This window comes from Taeniopygia guttata, chromosome 7 (assembly GCF_048771995.1).
Source record: "Taeniopygia guttata chromosome 7, bTaeGut7.mat, whole genome shotgun sequence".
Classification (NCBI taxonomy): Eukaryota; Metazoa; Chordata; class Aves; order Passeriformes; family Estrildidae; genus Taeniopygia; species Taeniopygia guttata.
This window is the reverse complement of record NC_133032.1, coordinates 14983977-15010543: the sequence shown is the minus strand read 5'-3', so window position 1 is coordinate 15010543 and position 26567 is coordinate 14983977. Positions and strand designations below refer to the sequence as shown.

Genomic DNA, 26567 nt, shown 5'->3' with positions numbered 1-26567 from the left:
GAAGATTTGTCTTGTACTTTATAATTCAAGGTTGAGCTTGAGCTCACTGTAACATCTTTCTCCTTTTTCTTTTCACCAGGATGATTTCAAGGGAAGCATTGAATTTCTTAACTGTAAATTCACATACCCTTCTCGGCCTGATATTCAGGTCCTGAAAGGACTCTCTGTATCTGTTAAGCCTGGACAGACTTTGGCATTTGTTGGAAGTAGTGGCTGTGGTAAGAGCACCAGTGTCCAACTTCTGGAGCGTTTCTATGACCCTGAGAAAGGAAGTGTGGTAAGCAAAGAAAAAGTAGTTTCTGTGCTCTGGTTTCCAGCAGGGCTCCAAGGGCCTTCTGCCTGAGTCCTACTGTGCAGCCTAGCAGTGGTGGCTCATACATGTGCAGTTGGAGGCTTCCTCTCCTTCTCAAAAGGACAGATGTGGACTATTTGGACAGTTCCCAAGTATTGTCTCAGACATATTCAGACAATATAAGAGAACTACATGCCTCAGGTGCACTCTCATGCATTAGGCATTTGCCTTGGTAGCTTCTGTATGAAACATACAAATGTATGCTGTGAATTGTGAGAGCACAAGCAAAATCAAGTCTGAATGGAGCAACAAAGTGCCTGGAACTTGCCTAGATTTAACTTCCAGTTATTCAATTACTGATAGCTTAGAAAGCTTTTTTGTTTTCCTAACATAAATACTTACCCATCTAGATTGATTTATCTTTCTCTGGAAAAAATCTATGTGGTGATCACTATGTCAGAAAGGCAATAAAGCATATGCCTAAACTTAAGTAATTAAATAGTTCACTAGGACTTCTGTTGAGCAAATGGTCTAGTGTATTTTGTGGTATGGATCAAAGCCATACCACAAAATACACATCATGTACAAAGGTGTCAGAGACAAGCAATTCAACCAATCACTTTAAAACAGTTGTGTTTGTGTTTTAATGACATGGTTAAATAATTAAGTTTTGCGATAAACTATTTGGGTATTGCAAGCTGTTGTTTTGTAATGATGTTTCAAGTTTTCTCCCATTTCCTCATAGTTAATAGATGGACATGACTCTAAGAACGTAAATGTGCAGTTTCTTAGATCAAAAATCGGAATAGTGTCACAGGAGCCTGTGCTATTTGACTGCAGCATTGCTGATAATATCAAATATGGCAGTAACACAAAAGAAGCAACGATGGAAAAAGTCATAGAAGCAGCCCAGAAGGCTCAGCTGCATGATTTTATCATGTCTCTGCCTAACGTAAGTACCTGCAAGGCCTTGGCTGCTCAGTGTTCATTGCAGGAGTTGCTCTGAAACCAGCTGAAGTTGCTACATGCATGCACCTTTTATGTCCTTTTACAGCTGTGACAGTAGGAGCAAGAGGGTGCTGTGACCATTTGTTGTGTTCCTTAGAGTCTGGGTGTGAGTTACTATGGAATTCTTACACAGCAGGCAAATACATAAATCCTGTTCGTAGCTGTGGGAGATTTGCCTTGTGAGTAGGACACGATACTTCGACAAAAATATTTGAGGGTGGCTGCTTGTGTACACTTGAGAATTATTTAAATGCACTAAAATAATACGAATATAAAAAGAACATATAAGGTATGGATACAATCTAGGCACCCAAACAAAGCACTTTTCTAGAAAGCTCTTAAATCACTTTCAGCCTCTTCTCCTAAATCTAGGGCAGGGAGAATTCTTTTTGCCTCAGACAAATAGCCAACATTTTGCTATCACATTTTCCTTCCAGGCTCATTATTGTGCTGCCTGGGCCTCAGGGCTACGTGCAAACAAAGCATAGCTTGGAAACCTCACCTCAAACATGTTTGCTGCTGTAGATTGTTTCTGCATTCCCAGGTTCTGCAAGTGGTCAGCAGTGGTTGACTTTCTTTCCTCTCTCCTGCTTTTCCTTTAGCTGTCTACTGGTGTGTTAAATTACACCTGAATAAAATACTCCTTTTGTATATTTTTCAGAAATATGAAACCAATGTTGGGGCTCAGGGATCCCAGCTGTCTCGTGGGCAAAAGCAACGCATTGCCATAGCAAGGGCCATCATACGAGACCCTAAAATTTTATTACTGGATGAAGCTACATCTGCCTTAGACACGGAAAGTGAAAAGGTAAATGCACAGTGATAATCAATAAGGGAAAGTTAACACAATGGCCTACAACATACAATACCTTTTCTGTTTTATAGAGATGCCTACATACTCTGCTGCATGATTGCACATTATTCCACAATGTGAATTCAGCACTTTCACCTTTAATGATCTTTCCAAGAAGTGCAGGAGGAACAGCTGTAAGAAAATGCAGCCAGCCCCAAATGCTCTTAAACTAGCACTTCTTCAGAAATGTCTTAATTGCCTGGATTTCAAAGCATTCAGTTGACATTTAGTATGGCAGCAGAGTAAAGGCCTTCCTTAATTTCTACCTCTATGTTTAGCTGTCCCTTGTTTGTACTACTGGTAAACAGAGTGCATGACCCAGCTAAGCACATCAATATCAGAACCTCTGATTTAGTCTCTGTCCCTTTTACAAGTCTTACACAATATGATTAATTAATCTAAAGCAATTGGGTTCCTCTGGCTCTGAGCTCTGTTGTATTTGCACATTTTTATTCTGACACTTTGTCTGTTGCCTTTAGACTGTGCAGGCAGCACTTGATAAAGCCAGAGAAGGGCGCACCTGCATCGTCATTGCCCACCGCTTGTCCACCATCCAGAATGCTGACATCATTGCTGTAATGTCACAGGGACTCATCATTGAAAGGGGCACTCATGATGAACTGATGGCTATGGAAGGAGCCTACTGGAAGCTTGTTACTACTGGAGCCCCAATTAGCTGAATTACTGTGATTCTAACTTTGTAAGATTTCTGTAAGCAAATACTTTGTGGTAGGTACATGTATGTTGGTGCTCCATTGCACTACAGAGTGAGTGCTCTACAATACAGTGAGATCTGTAGAACACTGAATGCATGTAGCTGTCTGCATCAAGCACACTTGTCCAGCACATGCAAGGCACTAAGCACAGGCTGATGCATTCAGGAAGTATCTTAGCCCACTGATAAGGGAAAAAAAGCCTGAAACTGGGAAAGATCTTTCCTGGTGATCTGGGGAGTTGCCAATACCTGCAGTCAGACTGCACAGTTCTGTCATGCCTCAACTAGTGATCAAGGAAGACACTGGTGTTCAGGAAACTGCCCTTTCTCTAGGTAAGCTAAATGAATGAAAACAACTCCTCAAATTATGTTGTACATCTGAAGGGGTCAAATCTGTCCTAACGTTTGGTCTGCAGACGATTTCAGCATAGGCCTTTCCTGTGCATGCAGAAGCCCCACTCTTTCACCCACTGTACCACACACGTCAGTGGTGCTGTTGGGGGAGGCTGGGCTTCCCCTGTGTGCACCTGCAGCACTGACACAGCTGTGCCCCTTCAACAAACGGTCAGAACTTACAAAGAAGGCAGCTTCACTAAAGTAAGGAAAGCAACCAAGGTAAGGAACAGAAGCTGGTGAGCATAATTTCCTAGCCCACCACTCTCCACCTAACACTTATCATTCTAATCAGCTGTCAAAAATATTTTTGAATAGGAATAAATGCCTTGGTTAAATTAATGTAAAATTCTATGGTTAATCATCAGTTATTTAAACCACTTCTACTGAAATGGTAATGGATATGTTCTTTTCTTCAGAAGGTAATACAATCATGAGTGAAAGTGGAAAAAATAGGCATAATTAGTTCTTTGTATTAAATACAGTTGATAAACAGAGTAACAATATATTCAGAAACAACAAAGGTCAGGAAGGAGCTTCTTTTGGGAGAAACTTGTATCTGTTACAGTTTACTGTAGCATCTACCAGAAGTTGCATTGAAATATGTTATTTTTTATTGTCTGCAGCAGAACAGGACTGTTTCCTTTAGTGACTAGGATCTTGGAGAAAAGCAGATAGAAAGAAAGTATAGATTACAGTTTCAATATTTAAATATTGATATTAAACAACAGTGTATCAACTGGAAATGTTATTCTCCATGTCCTAAAATCTGCATCTGGGCTGGGTGGGTAAGTCACACCGCTTCTTATAAAATACTGCAACAGTAGCAGTACATAAATAGAGCTGTAAGTGTAAACAGCTTATTAGGATACATCCCTTAATTCCAGGCAGCAAAATCCAATTTCAACTTTTCTACAACTCCATTAACAGAATCACTGCCACATACCCTGCTGAAATCACACAGCCAGCACTGAAATGGCTATCTCTCTAAGAAAGTCTGTATTTTAAACCTTAACGGAAAAGTAAAAGCTGCATTATTTGCTTTAATCTTTTTAATCTTTTAAGCACTAAGTAGTTTGATGGCTCAGGAAACTATTGGCAGACTGACTATCAATAACCTGCACACATGTGTATGTGATATTTAATTAATATTATTATTTAAGGCCACAGAAAAAGAATTACTCTTCATTAAAAATTACAATGACTATGTAAACTTATTTCATAATTCTTTTTCATAAAGGGCAATAACTTTGTAACCAAATTAAATCAATAAATTGTATTTTTTTAATGACTTTTGTGCTCTAGCACTTCTTCTCTTACCCTTCAGCCAAGCACATGAGTATGTGGCAGCAGACAGGAAGTATCATGTCTGTGACAAGGTGTTACAGTGAGCTCATGGGCATTCTGCCCCCCCTTCCCCGGGACCCTGTGACTCTGATCAGGATAACCCCTGGAGCCCTCCTTCCTGCCCCAATGGGGTTGGCGGAGAGCCAGGAAAGACCACCCTGTCCAAAACCTATATAGACCCCCTGACATTTCCTGTTCTCTCTCTTTTGCCCCGCTCTCCACATGGACATCACAGAATAAAGAGAGCTGTACCAACATACCCTGGGGTGAGAGCCTCTTTTGAATATCTTCCCCCTCTCCTGATATTCCTCCCCTCACAGCCCCTTATCTCTGAGCTAGTCGGATTATTCAGGGGGCTGCGTGAGGGGGGGAAACTACAACGAGGGTTTGCTGTTCAGGATGGAGCTGCTGAGAAGGCCAACTCCTGCCTGTGCAGGGCTCTGCTGTCTGCCTGCAGGAGCACAGGGCCACAGCCCAAGCTGGGTGATTGTGCTGCTGCTCTTCAGTGTAACAGTATCCTCTTTCCAGGCAGCTGGGAAACACAGAGAGAGAAATTTTGGGCAGGGTGCTACTCTAACAGAATGCACTCACTGTGTATTGGATACCGCGTCCTGCCATGTTGTTCCTATGTGCTGTTGAAAAACCTCTGGTACCTGGGCAAAGGGATTGCATTGCAGGTGGCACTACATGGGGCGTGGGCATGAGCAGCAAGCCTGGATGGAATGCTCAGTGCAGAGCTGGACTGGTCTTGCTGCTGCAGCTGCCTCAGTGGTAAAAGGTCCCAGCCCTGGGTCTTGGTGACAATATTCCCGAACCATTCCCAAGTCATTTGCTTACATCTTTTAAGCCAGACCCAAGTTATTACTCTTGACAGTAGACAGTGTGATTTGGTGTCTCCTGCTGTATGCTTCTCTGTATGGTCCACAGCAGCTGCATTTTCCAACACCCTATTCCTCTAGGCAGCTATAACCATGATATGGTTTTGGGATAGCACCTGAGTAACTGCTCTGTTGTACTGCTGTAAAAAATACAGCTCCTGCTCCAACTAGACTGCTCTGGGTAGGAGTGTGTCTGGGCCCAGAGTCCCTCCACCAGGAAGGCTAAACAGGGAATGGGGAGGATAAAAAGAAAAGCTGCATAGTAGCAAGAGTGTTGTGAACTGAATGTAATGACAACTTGTCAGCTAGTTTGTATGAGAAGCAAGGGACAGCTTCACTTCATATAACTCTTGCCTCATGAGATCTTTCTGCAGAGAGGTGGAAGTACTTTTGAAATAGCATTTTCCCAATACTATTATGAGCATCTCTAAGTCAGGAATTATTTGGCATCTGTAAGTCAAGAACAAAAGGTTAAATTTCTCCTGGGATCCAACTAGTGGGAGCAAGGGGATCAGTCCTACACTTTCCACTCTCTTTATTAACAGGAAAACCTTAATTCAAAAGGTTTGTGGCTCAAACTAAGCTGAGTCACTAGCTCATCCTGCAAGCGTATACGTGCTGTATCTGTTCCAAATATTAACAATTCAAAAACCTGCAAAGGCCTGGTGGAATTACAGCTTAAACGTTTAACAATTTGAGCTCTTAGTAAGGTCACACAGTCTATTTAAATAAGGTATGGACTAAAATTTTTGACTGCAATAAATTTACTGAAGCCTGAGTAAGGGACATGCAGGTTGATTTCACTGCAACAACAGGCTCCTGATTTTCAATTCTAATTCTTTCAAAATATCACAATTACCTTGATGCTATTCCCCATCTCTTGAAAATGCTAATTCTGTTTGAGGATTCAGGAGCTCTCTTTGGAGATTCTGCAAGCACTTACACAAATCTCCATACCACAACACAGCTGCTTAGAAAGCATCCTATAGCCATTGCATTATCAGTCAGTTAATTTCTAAAGTTACTAGCAACATTACACTAAATTTATTCATTTTATATTATTCATATTAATATCACCATTATTTGATTTAATAATGTTTTAATAGTCGAAGAAAAATTAAGAGGTGGTTCAGACAGGAAGATGTTCTATGTCCTTTTCCCTGAAGCACTGAAATTACATCATGAACTAAGAGGACACTCCAAGAAAGTGACTGAGAGCTCAGATCTTCCTACATGTCTTTACAGAGCTTAGAAGAATACTGCAGAATGCCAGTTGTCATTCTACATTTATGGTTGTGTCTACCCCAACAGAAGCACCAAGATTCTTTGTCAGTGTTGGGAAACAGAGACTCTCACATGATTAGAAGCCTAGAAATGTAATCTCTACCCATAACTCCCAGGTTAAAACTGCCACTAAATGCAAATGCTGCTGTGAGAACTTTGCACAGTTGGGCATGAAGAATTCCCTACCGTTGGCTAGGAGGAGCCAGGAACAGAACAACAACTCAATCAACCTTCTACTGCTCTTCAATGCCGCTGTAGGTCGTCTCACTAGTAGGGAATAACAAAGCACACAGTGACTTGAACACAGACAAAATCTTTGTCATAGCTGTCTTTGTTCTTCATTGTTTGTGTCTAGACCCATGAATTTAGTGATTTTGTTTACGGAGCCACAATTATAGAAAAGACTGGTTACAGGTCAGCTGCTGTAGGAAAAAGTTCAGAGAACTGTTAGAGAAGATATCAGGAGATGCACAAAGCAGAATACTCCTCAGACTTAAAAGTAGATTACTAATTTTCTTAAGTCATGGTAGTCTTACTAGGCTCTTAATTAAGGATGCCTGTTTCAGATTTGCTTCTGTAATTTTTATCTTGTTCATTCCCAAAGGCCAACATCTAACTATTCATCTTGTTTACCCAATTAAATAAGATTCTTTCAATTACCTCCTACCTAATTGGAAGTCTAGAAGCAATATCATGTTTACATCTTCTAAGCCTTATTGCTTTCAGATCATAGATATGCACCCTCATTCCTCATATTATAGCCAGGCATACTAAGACTATATATATATATATATATATATATATATATATATATATATATATATGTATGTATGTATGTATGTATATATATATATATATGTATGTATGTATGTACATGTATATATGTGTGTATATATGTATCTATATACACATATGTAGAGAGAGGCAGAGAAAGAGAGTTTTATAGGATGATATCAGCAAAATACTGCTTAAAGATTGTGCACTGAAAGGGAATATACAATAATAGATGCCAAATAATGAAGAAAATGGAAAGTACCCCTTTAGAAAATCCATTTTATATAAGAAACCTATATTCAACATATTAGTTACTTGTGTCCTTAGTTAAACAAAGAATAGAAACTTGAAGTGACAGTCTGCAACCATATTTTCATGATTTACACAACTACTAACAATGATTCAGGCTTGTGACTGTGGATCTGAGAGAACTAGCAGGGAATTACCTTTGTAATACAGGAGCATGAACAACATCCTTGAGGTCATATACTGAGATAATTTAATTATTGACAACTTTTTTCATTTGTTGCTCTGTGTAGATGTACAGAAACCAAAGATTTTTTACACCATATTTAAGCATTTTCTATATCGAACGTGTGATCTGTAACATTCATGATTCATGTGAACACTTTCAGAAAGTAAAAATAACAAAAACCACACAGTAATGCAAAAATATATTCTACAGAGTCCAATGGAAATAAACTTTTTTTTTTATCATCTGACTTAATCAGAAGCTGGTTTGCTCAGGAAGCTCAATAAATTAAATATAAAGCCTTGTTTATAACTATGCTGGCCTTTTTCACAGTGTCTGGATACAGCCGTACAGTAAGTGGAGTGATAATGTCACACCATTATGTAGCATTATAACACACAGTATCTATTTATAAAAAAATGAAATATTGAGTATCACTATGTACAACTCATGCTTGAAGCCTTATCTAGCTAGAGATGGGCAGAACTAAAATACCACCATATAGCTAAATAAAGATGGTTGGTTATACTTTAAAACTTCATTATGACCCAGAGTATTGGGTCATTTCTAACCATACTGCAGTGCGCTTGCAATATTTCTAGGAATAAAATCAGCAACTAATATTTCTCAGCTGCTTGAGTGTACTGATTTTGGATGTACTGGTTACTTACCAGGAATACATCAAATATGCAATGACAACCTCTTGTTTTAAATGAATTAGCAAAACTGCCTTTGCAGAGGGTTCTCAAACAGTTCACATCCATCCCCACATTGCTAACCATTTTGAAACTTCACCTAATTCAGTTTCTTTTCAGTTGTCCTCATTAATGAGTGGACACAGTATGGAACCAAGGCAACTACAGTCAGAGGCATAGCTGCACTCTTACAAAAAGAGAGAATGTAGAACAAATACTCAGTATGAGTAGGTATCTTAACAAAATTATACAGCTGCAGGGTAGCTAAAGAAGCAGCTACACACAATATGCGGAAACTTATCTTGCAGCTATTTTTACCTTTGCAGCTCGTGATGAACATTTCAGAATTAATTCCAAGACCTAAACCAAAGAGTGCACCTAAATTCCTCACCAGTCCAGCAAATGGAGTTGTGTCAATGTTTATCCAGTCTGGGTTGGCACACCACTTCTTGGCCTTTGGAACAGACCATAGCAAGTCAATATCAAGAAGCTTGAGGGATAGATAAAAGCCAAGGGCAAAGATGAAAAGAAACAAATTTGTCTTGATGTACATTCTCAAGCTTGCTGTCTGAATAGCAGGGGTATGCTCAAATGCTTCTGCCACAAGAATGCCTGTGGATTAGAAACTCAGTGTTAGAGAGAACAACACACTTGTACTTTGAAGAAGTATTTTCTACAGTGACTTTTAAAGACAGAAGAATATGTAATAAATATCTACGTGTGTGTCTATATCTATATATATATATTTTTATATAGTTATATATTTATATATATACATATACACTCACAATTTACCACTTTTGCAGTACATTACAAAACCTTTCCTCCCACTCAAAACTGCCACTTTGGAAAAAAAAAAAATACCAAGCACTACATGGTTTTGATATGAGGCATACCTTAAGGCCTGACTGCATCTCCCAGATGACAACCTATCAAATATTAGATGTAAACTGGAACATTCCTTTTCCAAAAGAGTCCCTCACTCAAAGACTGGCTCCAGCAATGCAGAATTCAACACCAGTTCCCACACAGGCTTTGAGTGTTGAAGGAAAAGACACAGAACACACTTATCTTCTCTTGTACTCATTTTATCCTGGTTGTGAAGAGGGAAAGCTGTTAACCAGCGCTGCCCAGGTGCACTGCATCCATGAAAGAGAACATGAGCAGGAAGCCCCTGCTAAATGCACTGGTCACCCTCCTTAAAATCAGATAGATACCAGACATACTGCTTATAGTTTGGACTCCCTGAATACCAGTTAAAATGTACTTAAGCATCTTAAATCACCCAGGGGAGTTTGTCCTGCTATTTACAATTTTTTTCCATTTTGTCCCAGGTCTCTGTGTTTGTCCACATTACACACATGCTATTTTGCAACTAGACACCATTTGAAGCGACCCAAATAGCTTCCTCCTCTGAGGAAAGGTCAGAGCCATGTAGGAGCAACTTCCTCTCTGATCTCCTCCACACAGGTAACACAGTTAAAGATCAGATGCAGTCAGTACAAAGCAGTCAGAGGTAGTCTGAGGCAGTGTGGACACAATAAAGTCAGCATCAACTGGCAGGTGGACAAGGGCTCACTCCCGTCACTGTGAATTACATAGGCAGCAGGCACATTCTACCTCAGAAATTTTACCTTTGGACTATTATCAAATCCCAGACTTTCCAGAGAGTGGAGAGCACCACTGGGCTGAAAGACAAGTCCAACTACTAAAAATCTCTTATCTAATATTTTTAAAATATTGCATATAGGTTAAAAAGGAAAGAAAAAATAGCAGCATTACCAGCAAATACTCCAAGAACAACTTGATGAGGGAAATGTGTTGCTATGAATACTCTTGAGATGCACACACTGATCTGGATAATCCAAAAAATACTCCATAGGAATGACCATGTTAGTCTAAGAGGTAAAAGGAAGATGCTTAAAAATTAAGACAAGATATTTCATCTACTTATTTATCCCAAGACCCATCATGTAAGGCTCATGCTTTTACCAGCAGAGGTTTTACTAAGTAGAGTAGTTTAGAATCAGATCATTAAAAACTAGAAGTCAGTACTAAAACTTTATCAAGAGCGGTTCCATGAATAGATCTCAGAAGTTTCAGGTCCAAGACACCTCTGCAGTTTAAGTGATGAAAGCCATCAATGGCAGATTAAATTAGGACTAATACCTTAAACATATCTCTCATTGTGAAGTCATAGCTATATGCAACTCAATTATTGCTATATGCAAAACTCAAGTATTTCATGACAAAATTCACACAGTGTGAAAACAACCTTACAGCCTTAGAAAGAACAGCCACCAAAGCAATTGCAGGACTTTCCCACAGAGCTGAGCAACACATTACAGTGAATTTTGTCAACATTATGTGCATTTCCTTTAAAATGGGTGAAGGATGACTACCAAAGCAGTACATTCATGTACTAACCAAAAAAATCCAACACATAGTGACAATTACAGAATTAAAAATTTCCAGCACTTAAGATTTAGGACTGATTCAGAGATGTTGTATGCAATGTCTGCAAATAAATACGAGACTATACAAACAGATAAATCCTCTTAATATACTTTTTCTTCAGTTGAAGTAGATAATAATAAAGTGTTGTTGGTTTTTACACAAAACACACAAACTGTGAATATTTCTTTTAAATTAAGTCCATTAAAAACATAGCATGTATTTAAAGAAATATCTGAATATAATGAGTTGGAATCATGGAAAGACACTGACCTGTGAAGGGTAACAGCTGATTTATCTTTCCACCTAACAGTGTAGCCAAGTGCTGCTGTGACCATTACATACCAGACACAGGATGATCCCATGGCATGTCCAGATGGGCTTCCTAGTAAAAACAAAAAGGAAATATTCAACTCAAGAATGAAGACTGTGACATCTGTCATACAGAAAATGTCTACTGGTATTACTCAGGCACCTAATAATTTAGAAGGGAAATGGCTAACAAAGGCTGAAAGAATGTGAATGACTTCCCAAAAGTTAATTTTGCCACGTGAATTTTTCAGAAGGTCCACCTATAGGGAATCCATAATACTTGTCTAAAACAGAAAAGGTAATAGCTTACTCATTTTATATTGCTGTAAGTTGGAACCTTGAAAGGAAAGTTTATTATTTTCCCATTACTTGGATTTAAAAATTTAAAAAATCACCTAGGGCTGTTGTAGAGCTGTAGCATGGAATGTAGAAATTATGTATGAGGATCACATAAAAAAAGTTTTGAATGAACCTCCCCATGATTAACAGGAGCAACAGAAATTTAGCTCTTTGTAACATTCTAAACTAAAGTACCAGTATAACTTTAGATTGCACTTCTGAGCTGCTTTTTATCTTATATTGCTTCTGCAATTACCATGGTGTTAACAATTGTGAGCTGTGTCTCATTAGCAATATTACAATGCAGGTAATTAACATTTTGAGTAGTTTTGTAATAATTTTAGAAATGTATCTGAAGCATGGAAAAAATGTGTCTTTATGCTTTACTTTGAGAAATTTTATAAATTTTAAGGTGCTGTAAAATACCAACCAGATTAAAAGCAGATTGTTAATGAAACTGGCACATGATATGATGCTCTAATTGCTGTACCCACAAGTACAGCACACAGTAGTCTACCTACAGCAGTCTATAACAGGGAACACTCTCTCATATAGAGAACAGTGATTTCTTTTTAGTCCAAGTTAGAATAATATATCTGTCACTTGTTTTAATTAAAAAAGTAAAATTTTAATTTTACTGGAAGCAATATGAAGCTACAGAGTAATTCCTACAACTGTGAAAATCACCATAAAACAAGGTATGCTGGCATGATGCAAGGGAAGTGATTCCTAAAATCACTCTGTCACTTCCTTTCTCATGTTCACCAGATTTACATTCAACAAATCAAAATAGGGAAGAAAAAATTAGATCATTGGAATCTGTAAATCTGGAACCTTTACATCTTGGCTTTCTGTGGAGACAAAAAAGAAGGAACAGGGTTATTTCACTATCAGAAGACATAATTTTGGCTCAAGAATGTGATATGAGCCAGCACTATCTAGTAGTGCACAGAGTAAAAGAATATTTCAGTGAAGTAGTAAAGCAAACATCTAGGCAGAACAAGCACAATGATTTCTGACTCCCTGCATTCATTTTTGCTGTTCTGCTTGGCAGTACATTTAGAGTCACTCTATCAGCTCCTTTGTTAATTTCCTATCAGATGTACACTCCTAAACGTCACAGTGGAACAAATGTCACTGCAGTAACGTTGTATGTCAGCAGTGGAAAAGCTTCTCGTTGTTGCCATCTAGGAAAATGTCACCTAGGAATAGTATTTCATAGTTTATCTGCAAATTACCTACTTGAAATAGCATAAATTCCACCTTAAGATTTATATTCTTAAAGTTTTACAAATACCAGAAAACAAATGGCTGCCAGGTTTTAGTTCCGTTAATTCCAGAAGTACAAACCAAATTCAGGTCCTAAACTGTTTGCTATGTAGTCACATGAACAGTTCCCTCAGCTTCCCTTTTGCTGAGACATGGAGTTTGGGGTTCAGCCTATCCTAGCAGTATTTGGATCTGCTTTTCTCATGTCTATGGCTGCTTCTCTAAAAATTGCTATTTTCAAAGTGTGTGAAGTACCACGTAAGCTCATACAATGACTGTATGCACATAACACCAGCACTGACTGCACCTCCTCTTGCTAATGAGAAACAGCTCAGTGCCACTCTTAATGGTCCAGCATAAGTCTCAAAGTCATTATAAGTGCAAAGAAGGAATCAATATGACAGTTGTACCCACTGGACAGAAATAGGAATGACCTTTCAGAAAGACGGTGACAAGGAGAAATGCCTTCTAGTTCAATGAATCAAAATGAAACACACTGACTGTCTCCTGAGCCAGGGCTCGGATCTACACAGCACTGAATGGGCTCAGTTCTAAAGGCTTTTGATAAGATCTGAAGGACTTCAATATTTTGTGTTAAGTCCCAAATGAAGAAACTTGAAAGAGACTGCAGATTACATAAAGACCAGGCATTATTAAAACGTGCCTCATACAAGGGCTTAAGCTACTTTTTCAGTTAAAATAGGATGTAATGCAGGGTACTATTAATATAATTCAGCTATGTAAACTACTTAAAAGCTTTCAGTGGCATTGACAAGATGCAAAGCACATAATTTCCAGTCAGTATTTTCTTGCACAATAAATTAAACTAAATTCAGTTAGCTCAATGCAAGTTCATCTTATTGCACATAATTAGGGTTGCACAAGTTCATTTAGCTTCGTAAATATTGCATTTGATTTCCACAGAGAAGATAAGAAGACATAAAAAGTGAAAATATATTGAAAAGGTACATTTAAAAAATAATTTTTCCCCATATATTTATACACATACTCCCACACACACACATTCAATGGCAGTGTCTGGTTCTGGTTCTTTTCCACTTGTGATACATTATGTAACCACTTGCTGAGACTATTGTCATTTACCCTGAACCATCTACTTAGTTTATGGGGTTTGAATATTTGTTGCAACAGCAAACATGCCCTCAAACTCAACAGCCCTGGGCTTTGAAACACATGAAAAAATATATTTCACAAATTTTGTTAAAATTTCTTTTCAATATGCCAGTTCATATTCTAGTAGTAGTTATCTTTAAGGCAAGTCCTCCCCCCTTGCATCTTTTAAAGGCAATGAAGGAAATACTCTTGTCATACAGCAAATATCTATTGTATTTATTCCTTTTCCTCTACTTGTTTTGGTGTTCTATTTTATACATAAGCTCTGAGATTTCTGTATCATATAAGACCTTCCTAAGTCCCATTCTCTCCCCCTTGAAGCAGTTATCCCTATCAAATGCACAAGGAAATCTCCAACATTTCTTACCTGGTCCAGTTTCACATGTTATAGGAAACTGTTCAAGGCATGGGCTTGACTGATTAGGATAAATCATTGTTTCTTGCACCCACCAGTAAGGGCGATGGCCAAATAAAATCCTGACCCAAAAAAAAAAAAAAAAAAAAAAAATTATATGAAAATATTTTTACTTAAGGAGGCCTCAGCAAAGCATAATTAATAAGCATACAAAGAATATGAAGAAGAGTTATATTTGCAAAGCTATTCTGTAATAGTTCTACAGGTTCTTCTCATCTTATTACAATGTTATTTCAAATATCTTAAATATCTTAATTCTGAATTCCTATTTCATAATTACCAGGGAAAATCTACTAATATATTATTCACAGAAAGTTTTCTGAACTTGAGGTACATATAGTAACTATTATTAAAAATACCAAATTGTAAAACAAATTCAACTTCTTACCATTTAAATATGAGGTTGAACCAATCACCAATGACAGCCACCCATATCATTTTAGTACCAACCACTTGGTTGAGCTGAAACCAAAGAGGAAAATAAATTGAAAATATATTCCGAGGATCACCAACATATGACATAAAATTAAGGAAATCCTGGTAAGCCCTGTAGTCCCTCTGTAAATGCTGAATGATAAGCACTCCATTGCTGTGAAGGAGATCCATATTAATGGATTAAACTGTATTTGAAATATAGTAAAGTTCCTTTAATCTTAAGTTTCTAGTGACAGAGAATGAGAATCATGGAGGGGAGCTATTAAAAAGTGAGAGAAGGTGATTGACGTTGCCTTTATATTATATTGGCGTGGTGTACCCAGCCATTCCCAAAACACGTGGCTCCACATCTCTGGGAAAGCATATGAGTCTCTTAGCACTGAAAAGCTTTTTTGTTTGCAAATTTTAATTGTAGGAAGCTAAGTGAAGTACATGCTGAGCAGCAGCAAATTGTGGGGAAAGTTTTGTGGAAACAAAATGTGTGACTTGTGCAATCCTTTGTAGGAACAGTTGGAACATGTTTGCTTAAACTTTTTCACAGTTCATTTCTCAGCAGGATGGACATCTTCCTAATGTTTGTACTTCATTAAGTGTTGCCTGTATAAAGCATAGAAAGAATACACAAATTACTGATCTTCACAGAACTGTCACTGAAACTGTACATTTCATTTTGAAACAGAACTTGGCTCTAACTAATACTTTGCACAACACATTTTTTCAGTCAGGGAAAATGCAACCAGTATCCATATATGAACCATGCTGTTGAGCTCTAGATTTATATTTAAAGCAACAATATTCTTAAAATACTGAAAAACAATTGTTTCCTTCCTATAAGAGGCCTGTTAACCCAGGGCCCAAAGCAGATGACGCTCAGCCTCTGAGTCATGTTTCGGTATGGGCATGGGCATTGCTTACATGAGGCCAGTCCTGTGCCCCTCCGCCTGCAGGAGCTGCAGCCCCCCCTTTCTTGCTGCCCAGCCTGACAGAAATGGGACCTGCTGTACAAACCACAGCAAGCTTGGGAGCAGATAATCAGGAGAATTTCCCTGAACTATTCCAAAGTGAAGCACAGCAGTTCTCCAGAGCCAACTGGAGCAGATTCTGCCACACAGCAGGAGTTTAAAAGATTACAGCAGACAATATATTGGCATATCAGATTTATCAATATTAGTACTAATAACTAGTATATCATGTTCATTTGAGGTGGCTTCATGAAAATAACTTTTTCTACAAGAGATTAAATGGATACTAAAAGCCTGATGATACCAACTTCTGATATCATCAGAGGAAAACTTTAAGCTCTTTATCAGGCTCTAATATTCTGATGAATTCATATCTTATATCAAGTTATTATCTGTGTATCTGAAACAATGTGAGTTAGAAGACAAAAGCAGCTCTATATATAGACTGCACACTTCCCAAAAACTCTTTCCATGCACTTCAAGCTAAACTGCACGAGCTGTGGAGGCAAAGATATGAACTACTTAACTGTTTTTGCTGAAGAGGGGCTTAATGGCTTAAGAGAGCTTCATGATGTGTGATCAGGGAAATCACATGGAAACATTAAGTAGATTCAACAAATAAGGCATGACAATTAAATGGACGTAGAAGATTTCTCTTCCTGGCACAATCTCACATTTACTTTAACTGCTCCCATTTACTTTAGCTAATAATAGTCTGATTTCAGACATTTTTTAGCACATTTAAATCCTACATGTTTATTGCTTCCAATTGCATTAGCCATATAGAAAACTTTAAAGTTAACTTTAAAACTTTAAAGTTTCTATGCGATGCTTCTCAATAACTACAATATTTCTCCATATACTGACCAAATTATTCACTTTAACTAGTGTTATCTGATTTCAAGGGAAACCCTTCCAAATTCAAAATTTCAGGATATTTCAACAAAAAATATTTCCTAGATTTTTAAACTGAAAATATTTGAGGACATTTGTTTCTTGCTAAGTTGTATACCTTTACTGTTTTCAGAATGTGCAGCAAGGCAACTGTCATAGAAATGAACGGATGGAATGAATTTTCTCTCTCCCAGTACTTCCCCAAGATCATACTTGTTTTAAAATCTCTCTCTAATAACTCTTTGTACCTTATTGCTAAAGAAAATGTTCTTTTGCTACATTTTTAACTGCAAAAGTATCTTGTCTTTAAAGATAAGCAACACAATATAACAATAAAAAAACCTACTCTTTTAGACATGTCTGGGTGTAGTATGCAGACATGTAGAAAATCTGAGGTCTTCTGTTTTCCAATCTAATTTAGCAAGAACAGTTAGCTCTAAACATGAGTGCAAACGTCAAGTCAGTTGGCAACTGAATAACAGACATCTTACTTCTAGTACTTGGTTAAAAAAGCAACAATTATAATGAGGTTAAGTAGAAATAACTATTTTTCTATTAGGAAAAAATATTTTGCAGTACCTAAGTTTCCATCAAGATACAATTTAATGTCTTCAGGAGAGTCTACCAAGTAATAAAATAGGTCATTTTACAGTCTCTCTTTAATGGCACCACTCTTAGTCAGTGGTATCTGAAAAATTGCCTCTGACATAGGATGTGCAAAGGCATTGTAATAATTGCAATAACTTTTTGGGTGTTTGCTTTATTTATAAATTCAAACCCACTCATCCATATTATCTATGCACTAGGACAGTGATGCATCTGCTTAGGCCGAACTAGTCTTCAGATAGAACTCCTCAGGCACACTTTGGCTCTCCAGAAACTTTGTAAATTTAGTGTTTGAAGATGTATCTTGGCAATGTTTCAGTAAAGTAACCTCTTTTAGTATAAATGCTGAAGACCTCTTGATATTATCTTTCAGGATTTTGCTGCTGATTCTTATGCTTAGATAGAGAAAGATAAGCACCTTTGACGTAATAAAGACTAACAGCAAGAGAAAAGGCTTTCATTTTCTCCTACATCCTCACCTTAGAGAGGAGGAGGATATTTATATATATATATATATATATATTTATATATATACATATATATATATATTTTTATATATATATATATATATATATATATACCAGAGGAGTCATATTTATAAAGGATGTTTAAAAAACCTCAACAAATCCACAATTTACAAAACAGATACCATGGAAGTTCTGGAACAGGTATGTGGTTTCTGTTGGAGAGGCAGGTCTCACTGTGCCTGGAATCAGTCATGATCCTGCTCCATCCAAGAGAAAATCAGTAACTGACATAATCTCTTGTCCTGCCTGTCATATTACACAATCAATAAATGTCTGAGACACTAAAGACCTTCCAAGCTGTAATAACCAACAAAGATGGTGAAACATTACTTGAAATACTATATTTAATAACTTGTTTGACAAAGGAAAATCACTTCCTCAATAGACTTTCCCCCACTCCTCTATGCAAAGCACTGCAAAAAACTTCTGTAATCCCCCTAGTGCTTTAAAGACACTCGAGATAATACATGAAATAAAACTATTTGCTGTCCTTTAGTGTGGGGAATTGCAGGGAAACCTAATAATCTATACAAAATGGTCAGAAAATGTAAGCAAGTTTTTACATTGAAGCTTTCTCTTATTTTGATATTGGAGAGTCAAGGTTTGGCCTTCACATAAATAATTTCTTAGTTCAAAGCAAAAACCTTTCAAATGCTATGTGTTCATATATTTTTTAAATTTATTGATAATTTATTGATTTACTGTGTCTTCCAAGACAAACAAAACCGAAGACTTCATATATACATATGTGTGTGTGTATATATATATAAACACACACACATAAAATGTAAAAGCAAGAGTCATGCTGATGATCCACTGAAGGGAGGATAAAATGTTTACAGCTGCCTTGCACCTACGTATAAGAGCAAATATTACATAACAGTCAACAGATGCTTTTAAGTAAATGTTTGCAAGGCATGGAAAAATGACCAAAGCAAACATTTTTTGAAACACTGTTAATGGAGGCCTATGTAATGAGCCTAACTTTCTGGTACATTATGCTTAGTTAATTGAACAATAACATGAATTTCCACACCAGTATTTCCATTGACACTGGAACAACTACAAGGATTAACAAGCAATTTACTAAGTTCACCACAGACATTGTATACAACAGCTGACACGTATTTTCTCAGGTGGGAATGTTTTCCAAGTGGAACACTGAGAAGATACACCTTAATTTTTTAATTAGGAAGAGAAGAATATTTCAAGAAGCTTGTACTCTCTCTCTCTCATTTTTTACTTTCTTTCTTATCCCATGTCCTCAAGCATTCCTCATTGGACCCAGGCTTTTTTAGGGTTGGGTTGACCAATAGAGGTTTAGCAATAGTTAACATGACCCAGTCTTCTTCTCTTCATTCTGCCACCTTAATCTGATCTTTCCTAGTTAGTACAGTCATTACACTTTGCTATAAAGTTAACTATGCAAGCACACAAAGCCAACAAAACTAATCTGTGCACTGTAACAATAACCAGACCTGCCAGACCTTAATATTTGTTTACACTAGTAATGTAAATTAGTAATGTAATTACATTACATTGTGTTTATAAGTGCAAACCATGCATGGAATACAAATCTGGCATGTTTATGAAAAAGTCACATCTAAGGAATTTTACTTATTTTCACTATGAAGAACTGCCTTTTAGAAATTAGAAGCAACTTTGGATAAAATTCCTTCAAGTTCCATGAACTGCAGGCAGAAATGGAACTGAACCCATCAGGGCAACAATCTTCAACCCATTTATTCAATTCCCTTTCCAATAAGATTGTTGTCTGTAATTTTCTAATCCCTGAAACTAGCCTGCTCTAATTCTTAAAACTAGTCCTATGCCAACCATAGCCCAGGGACTCAGAAACCTGCCACAAGAAGTAGTGGAGTCAGTTCATTAGTACCAGCTTGTCAATTTTGTGCTCTTTTAGAATGTCCTCATCAGCTGCAGTAGCTCTCCAACCCTGAGCTAGACTTTTCAGCTGCCTTTTAACCCAGCACTCAACTGGCCAGGACTGACATTCTGTCACCAATAAAATACAGCAGCAGATTTTTGTTGGCAACATTCTGCCCCACAGTTTGACTGCAGGGAACTGTCACCCTGCGGCTGCTGCTGTGCCCCCTGGAAACTTGAATTTAACCAAGTAGCCTGGGGTTAAAAGGACACCCATGAAGAGCTGGAAAATGCAGAAATAGCACAATTAGTGGTCTCCAGCCAAGCTCATAGTGTTAAATAGGGTAAACTGTCGGAACTCAAAATGTCCCTCAGATATTTTCAGAGGTTCCAGGCCTTGGTCAAAAGCATTTTAGACCCTGGCAAGCAGCTGAAAACAGCTGTGATCTTGAATTTGAACCATGGAATGAATTACCAACTTTGAGGGTGGAACAAGCAGTCACAGAGGGTTAGATGGTATAGTAAAAGTAGTCACAAATTAGAGGGAAAAATTTTTTAGTATTGTACAAGGGGGTTTTAGTACCTGTACAGGGGGGTTTTACTTTGTACATGGGGGTCAGGAATTCTAAGATGGAGGAAAGTGGGCCTGATCCTGTTCTTCCTCCTTCTTATTCCTTACCTCCATGTTCTTGGTGATGTTGGCATTTTTCTATTGGTTTAGGCTGGGGACACACTGTTCAACGTAGATGATAGATATTGGCACATTATTGTAAATATAGTACACGTAGTTTCTGGTATATAATGTTTGTACCATCCCACTGAGGGGCAGAGCCCCGCACGCTGCCCTGCAGGACAGACCTGCGGCAGGGCAGCAGAACATGTTATAGATAAGCAAAAATAAACAACCTTGAAAACAGCACAGACGAATTATGGCTTCTTCTTTGGCAACGGGGCAGAAAGACAGAGACTTTCTACAATCTCGGAATCACCAATACCCACAGATTCCGACAGTAAACCATTGTTGAAACTTTTTTCCATCCATGACTACTCCATGCCTTGCTAGGACAGACATTTAGAAAACAACACTGCAGAACAATTGTCTGGGCTAGAGTTATGGTGGGCTGGCTGCCAGCATTTCTGTCTATGAAGCCTCTTGAATCAGACCCAGAAGAGGACTGAAGAAGCATCTGACCTGCACTAGTTTGGGCCATGAGGCCATATTCCTGTTTGTAGCCGGCAAAAACCATCAGTTTGAACTGAAAATTAGGACTTGCCAAAATCACTGTGCTTCCCTGAAACACACACTTGGTAAACTGATGGTAGACAGTAGTGGGAAAGGTTGAAGATAGGTTATAGTACAGTTAATGTCTCTCAAAACCTCTAAATGACTGGGAAAAGAGATCAATTAAGGCATGGATTATGCTAGTAAATGTCACAGGCTATATTTAGTCTGAAACAGTGAAAGTGTAAAACAAAGGAATAGGACTAATGAGTCTAGAAGAACTTCACTGATGAAGAAAAGATACCTAACATTTTTGAGCTAGTGCCTGCTACTGTGGGGTGAACCCATTATCTGTGTTAACCAGCTGTAGAACCCACCAAAAGATTATGGATTAGAAAATAGGACTTGTTTAGATTAGTTTAACTTGTATTTACTAAACTCCAGGGCCTGGGAAATTTGTGTATTCAGAAAGTTATGAGCTCGAATAATAAAGGCTAATAATGTCAGGAGCAACACTGAAACATTATATCAATAGCACACACTTAGCTAGGCAAGAAATGTTCCTAAATAAAAAAAAGCCATAAGGTATAGGTCCATAGTGCCCATATTCATACATGGCTAGATAATCATCCTTGGACTAGCCCAACTTCAGTACATTTAAGTGTGAAGTAGGTAAGAAACAGGGGTCTGTTAGCTTTAGGAACAATGCTGAGGAAACTCTGAAATCTGGAGAACAGTGTGTCCAAATCAAACAAGACAGGAATACAGTGGGGTAAAAGTTAATATAAGAGTAATGGAACTAATAGTTGGTGGTCCCAGCTCAGACTTTACTAAGCATGGCACAGGTGGAAGATAGTAATTAGACAGCAATCCTCAAAGCCATGCTAAATATACATTATTCTGGGATTAAATACCACTAGCATAAACTAAATTTAGGACTAGTTCATTAGCTATGGTAACAAATTATTAGAAGTAGCTTTCATAGTAAGCTGAAGGCTGCTACCTTGGATCACAAACTAGTGCTTATCAAGAGCTAAAAGGGACTATAAACAACTGGAGGAAAACCAGTCACACTGCCATAAAGAGCAAACTCGCTATGACAGACGTTTACGGCAATGTTTGACTGGGTACAGGCAGGGCTACTGTATGCTGGTTTTGTTCGCACCAAAAAGGACTGCAATTACCCCTGCAGTCATTCTCCCGTCGGAACGAGCTTCATCCACATTCTTGAGAGAATTCAAGCCGGGAAAATTAAAAGGCAATTCGGAAACTCACAAAATTTAAGACCAGTTACCGCAAGTGGGTTCCATGAACTGTGGCTTCAGAGGAGCGTAAATGAGCCGCTGTTAGTTACACGGAACAGGCTGTTTCCCTCCACCGCCCCACCAGCAGACCCCGACAAGGCACCCCGACACGCAGCCCCGAGGGGAAGGGGCGGCACCAGCCGCGGCCCGGGCACCGGCCCCGCCCCACCATGGCGGCCGCGCCCCTCACGCCGGCCACGCCTCGCGCCCGTTACCGCAGCAACGGCCGGGCGGGCCCGGCGGGCTCAGCCAATCAGCGGCGCGCTTGCTGCGGGCGGGCGGCAGCGGCCGTTGGTGGCGGGAAGCGGCGCGCGCGGACGCGGTGGGTGCGGGCCGGGCCCGGCGCGGGGGCGGCTCCGGGCCGGGGGCGCCGAGGGGGCGGCGGGGGAACCGAGCGCGGGAAACGCGGCTCCCACTGAGCCGATCGTGACAACAAAACCAACTTGAGCGAAGAGGTTTGAACAACAAGCCAGGCGGGAAAACCGGCCCCGAGCGTTTGTCCCGTGATTTACCCCCGCTGCCTCTGCCTCCCGTGTCCTGACGTCTGCTCTCTCCCAGGTTCGGTGCGGCGCTATGGGTAACGCACAGGCGGAAGATGAAGTGGCACTCTTTGAAAAAGATATGAAAGAGTTTTGGATCCAGTTTAAAATCAGTTATGGCACTGAACAGAACAATCAGACTTCAGCGCTGAGAGATTTGTGCAAGGAAACTTTAGAAGCTCTTGCAGGTACAAAGGCTCTATGCTCCCGTTAACTCTGCTTTTTGCAACTTGTCATCAATCTTCTTCAGATAACTGAAGTAACTTTCCCTTACAGCGAAATGGTCCAAGAAGCTGAAAGAAGAGGACCTGATGATTGACAAAATTCACGAGTGTGACAATGGTACAGTTATTTATTATTTCCAACCTTTATAAAATTAACTTAATACACTGAATAGTATGTTTAACTTCATTCTGATGTTATTACTTACCTTTTTAAATGTGAAGACAGAATTAAACCCAAACATAATGGGTTGATTACAATATGAATTTACATGTAAATTTTAAGTCAAAAGCAATTTGTTGAAAAACTTCCTTGATGATGCAAAAATATGTTTTCTGCATAGAGCATAAGTATTTAAAACAATAGAGTATCAGAATTTTCTGACTGCAGTAGGAAAAATAAATTAAATTGCATAGTAAAGCTACTGTGAAGTTATGTCTTTTCCGAATTAGTAAGAGAATACTGTCAGCTCATCAGTCAAGGGTTAACTTAGTTGAATTTTGTAAACTTCAGAATATCAGGTAAAAATGATTGCAACTCTCATATCAGTCAGTGTTTCCATTCTTGGCTTTCTGTCATTACCTGTGGGCAGGAGCCACCATCTTCATGCTTTGAAGATGTGTATAGTGCTGGCACCAGAAACAAATTTAATCTCATTAAAGTATCAGAGCAGCTCCATACTTTGTAGCTTCTTAGGAATAACTTTCATTTTAAGTTTTCATTTGATGCTCTTAGTATAGTTAAGCTGACTTCTCTCTGCAGCTATGGTAGCATGCATTCCACCGTGTTTTATTAATATAAATAATTTCAAACTACTTAAGTTTTAAGTAGCAGGGACATACTTAATCAACTGTATATGTTCATATTTTCTTGCCTCCTTTCAGAGATTCTCCAGCAGAGCAAATATGTAGCAGAAAAGGAAGAGCAGTTGTCAGAAATAAAATCAAAGCTAAATCAAGAACAAGAGCAGCAGAAGAACTTGACTGACAGCATCCAAGAGCTTGAAGAAGAGTTGATGAAGAAAATGGAAAGTAAGTAAAAAAAGATAAGTAATTTTCTTAATTGAAGGAGGGGTTGTTTTTAACACTTGGTCTTTGTGGCTTTTCTGCTGTTCTAAATGGTTTTTTATGTGGTTGTTTTACCTTTGTTACTTACAATGGACTTTTAAATTCTAGTAAAATCTTCGAAAAATAAAGCTGCCAAGGAGAAAGTGGAAAAAGTGAGCAAGATTAAAACATTGTTTAAAGAGCATCTTGCATTGGAGATGCGTAGAATTCCAGGTAGGTTTCTGTATTTTCCATAGTTTCTGTGTGCACTGATACAGTGTGGCTCATGTTGGATTGTGAAGAGCACATAGCTTACACACTTATCAGTTGGCTTAGTCCAGCTGCTACATTTGTCCCTCAAATGGCAAAATATGCTAAAATGCATTTGTCTTGCAAAGAGGCCAGGGTTGCTTAATATGTCTAAGAAGTTCTAAGTGTTCTAAGAATATTAATTGAAACTAACTTTGTATTGTGATTTTTAGTCATCATTGTGACTTGCAGCAGAGGTTAGTGGTGTTAATTAATTCTGTTTGTGTTTATTTTAGATGAGCAATTACAGTTCATATTCAGACACATTGACCGCAAAGATCCTGATAAGCCATACATGTGTACCCTTTCCATAAATGAACAAGGGGACTATGAAGGTATGTGAATTTTGAATACTTAAATAAGAGGACTGAATCTGATACCTCTGTTTGAAAAAAAGGGGGGGAGTAAAGTGCAGTTTAGTTGTAATCTTTTATCTTCCAATTGCCAAACGAAAAACCTTGCAGTGGTAATATTGTTTCATTAATTATGTTTTTCTTGTTAACTTACATGAAAATATGACTGCTTATATTCACTGCCCTGCATTTGTGGAGGTGCTGTTTACTTTGTATCAAGCAAAGCAAGAGAAGGACCATATACAGAGATGAGGATGCTTCATTTGTAATTTGTTTCTGCTACAGCGGATGTGTATGCTGATAGGCATATTTCAACTTGTTCCAGAAGCCTAGAGGGCAGAAAAAGGGTGACATAGGTGAAAGAATAAAATCTGAAATCCAGCATTTCCCTTCTGTAAGGGCACAGCCTTTTGGATCTCAAAGCTGGTTTAGCTATATGGATTTTACTTCAGCAAAGCTGGTTTAGCTATATGGATTTTACTTCAGTTGTGGAATTTGAGTGCTGGATGGCTTCTAGACAGGTGCTACTGGCGCTCTGCCATGCCCCTAGGTATGAACTGAGCAGATTCCCGATTTTACTAATTCAGATTTAAACTGCTGAAGTTAAAAGTCTATCACATGCTGGGCTACATCAGTTTACAATCTGCTTGCCTGCAGAGCAACAAAACTGTTTAGGAATGTGTTTCAGTTTTTGAGCAGGCTATGGATTCCTGGAAATTGCTGTAACAATTCAGGCAGGAGCACAGCACTCAGTGGGAGGTCAGTAAATCTAAAAACCTGTTATGTTCTTTGAGGCTTTCTCTTTGCTGAAAGAAAATGAGGCTTCTCAAAAATAATGCAGGTGGAAATGAAAACATAGAAAGTTAACAAACTACATCAGTATTTCATAGGTGCAGGAAAACACTAGTATTGATTTATTCTTTTAATAGTAGTCTAATCTTTGGCAAATTTGTGTCATTCTAGTGACTTCCTGTACTCCTCCTCTGGACTGTATGGCAGAGTTACAGCTTAAACTGAGAGAAACTAACAATTTTTCTGCATTTGTTGCCAACATCAGAAAAGCTTTCACTGCTTTATCATATAAACAGTCTGCATGAATCTGGTTTGTACCTCTCTTTCTGCCTAATAAGAGTAGAGCACTCTTACTCCCTTTCTGTTGGTGAAATGGTGTATTTATCCATGTCTGACTCTTAATTTCTAAATAAAGATAATGAAAGCAACATTTTAGTCTACTGTTATCTGGACACATTTTGGCTCATCCTTTGAACAATAGTATTACCAACTACTGCCTTAAATGAATGTCTCTGGACATGTAAATTTTGATCCATTACATGCATTAATGATATAATGGTTTGTATTTAGCTGCCCCTGGAGATAATAAAAATAAATTACCTTCTGTAGTTTGTGTATATTTTCCAAAAGCATTGATGTCTCTTTCAAGTTTCTGTGTAGTTGAAATAGGCCTGAAACCTTTTTTAAAAAAAAGTGTGCTGAAGCTTAGCACTTACTTCAGTTACTTGTGTCATAGGTCATTGTCTTGATTTTTACCCTAACTTGTACTCTACAGTGTTAGCATTTCTATTCATGCATCTAAATGGTTGTTTTTCTTCTGGTTTGTTAAACTTAGTCA

The 26567-nt window shown here is 38.3% G+C and overlaps 3 protein-coding genes across 13 annotated transcripts in view; 2 read left to right on the top strand and 1 right to left on the bottom strand.

The window, feature by feature from the left end:
• ABCB11 (ATP binding cassette subfamily B member 11) overlaps positions 1-4552 on the top strand; it is a 52998-nt gene extending 48446 nt beyond the window's left edge. For all 8 annotated transcript variants that reach the window (XM_072932215.1, XM_072932213.1, XM_072932217.1 and 5 more), the window contains 4 exons: positions 80-277; positions 1038-1244; positions 1962-2108; positions 2633-4552. In XM_072932215.1, the coding sequence (XP_072788316.1) occupies positions 80-277; positions 1038-1244; positions 1962-2108; positions 2633-2833 (753 nt within the window). In that variant the 3' untranslated portion in view covers positions 2834-4552. The remainder of the gene's footprint in view (positions 1-79; positions 278-1037; positions 1245-1961; positions 2109-2632) is intronic.
• Positions 4553-8020: 3468 nt separating this feature from the next.
• Positions 8021-22619, bottom strand: G6PC2 (glucose-6-phosphatase catalytic subunit 2). Of its 2 annotated transcripts, XM_030277427.4 has the most exons (6): positions 22459-22619; positions 15023-15096; positions 14587-14696; positions 11439-11550; positions 10494-10609; positions 8021-9323 (listed from the first exon to the last, which is right to left on the bottom strand). In XM_030277427.4, exons 2-6 carry the CDS (start codon positions 15070-15072, stop codon positions 8812-8814), a joined length of 900 nt encoding a protein of 299 aa, XP_030133287.1. In that variant the 5' UTR covers positions 15073-15096; positions 22459-22619; the 3' UTR covers positions 8021-8811. The 2 variants fall into 2 exon arrangements, with proteins under 2 accessions (XP_030133287.1, XP_002194882.1); XM_002194846.6 differs by lacking the exon at positions 22459-22619 and having other exon boundaries at positions 15023-15400.
• A 4-nt stretch (positions 22620-22623) lies between these two features.
• Positions 22624-26159, top strand: SPC25 (SPC25 component of NDC80 kinetochore complex). Of its 3 annotated transcripts, none has more exons than XM_072932208.1 (7): positions 22624-22794; positions 23027-23195; positions 23284-23349; positions 24114-24260; positions 24405-24509; positions 24821-24919; positions 25901-26159. In XM_072932208.1, the coding sequence occupies exons 1-7, from the start codon at positions 22639-22641 to the stop codon at positions 26032-26034; spliced, it is 876 nt and encodes a 291-aa protein (XP_072788309.1). In that variant the 5' UTR covers positions 22624-22638; the 3' UTR covers positions 26035-26159. The 3 variants fall into 3 exon arrangements, with proteins under 3 accessions (XP_072788309.1, XP_012430325.1, XP_012430326.1); XM_012574871.5 differs by having other exon boundaries at positions 22694-22790; XM_012574872.5 differs by having other exon boundaries at positions 22785-22923.
• Positions 26160-26567: the final 408 nt, after the last annotated feature.

What these genes read in the sequence shown, in the direction of transcription:
- G6PC2 (XM_002194846.6), bottom strand. Translation starts at nt 15,240, where the DNA reads ATGGATCTCCTTCACAGCAATGGAGTGCTTATCATTCAGCATTTACAG. An exon ending in AACATGTGAAACTGGACCAG is followed by an intron (nt 11,551 to 14,586) that starts GTAAGAAATGTT and finishes TGTTTTTACTAG; the next exon opens with GAAGCCCATCTGGACATGCC. An exon ending in TGTTCTTGGAGTATTTGCTG is followed by an intron (nt 9,324 to 10,493) that starts GTAATGCTGCTA and finishes TCTAATCCACAG; the next exon opens with GCATTCTTGTGGCAGAAGCA.
- SPC25 (XM_072932208.1), top strand. Translation starts at nt 22,639, where the DNA reads ATGGCGGCCGCGCCCCTCACGCCGGCCACGCCTCGCGCCCGTTACCGC. An exon ending in AACTTTAGAAGCTCTTGCAG is followed by an intron (nt 23,196 to 23,283) that starts GTACAAAGGCTC and finishes TTTCCCTTACAG; the next exon opens with CGAAATGGTCCAAGAAGCTG. An exon ending in GGAGATGCGTAGAATTCCAG is followed by an intron (nt 24,510 to 24,820) that starts GTAGGTTTCTGT and finishes TGTTTATTTTAG; the next exon opens with ATGAGCAATTACAGTTCATA.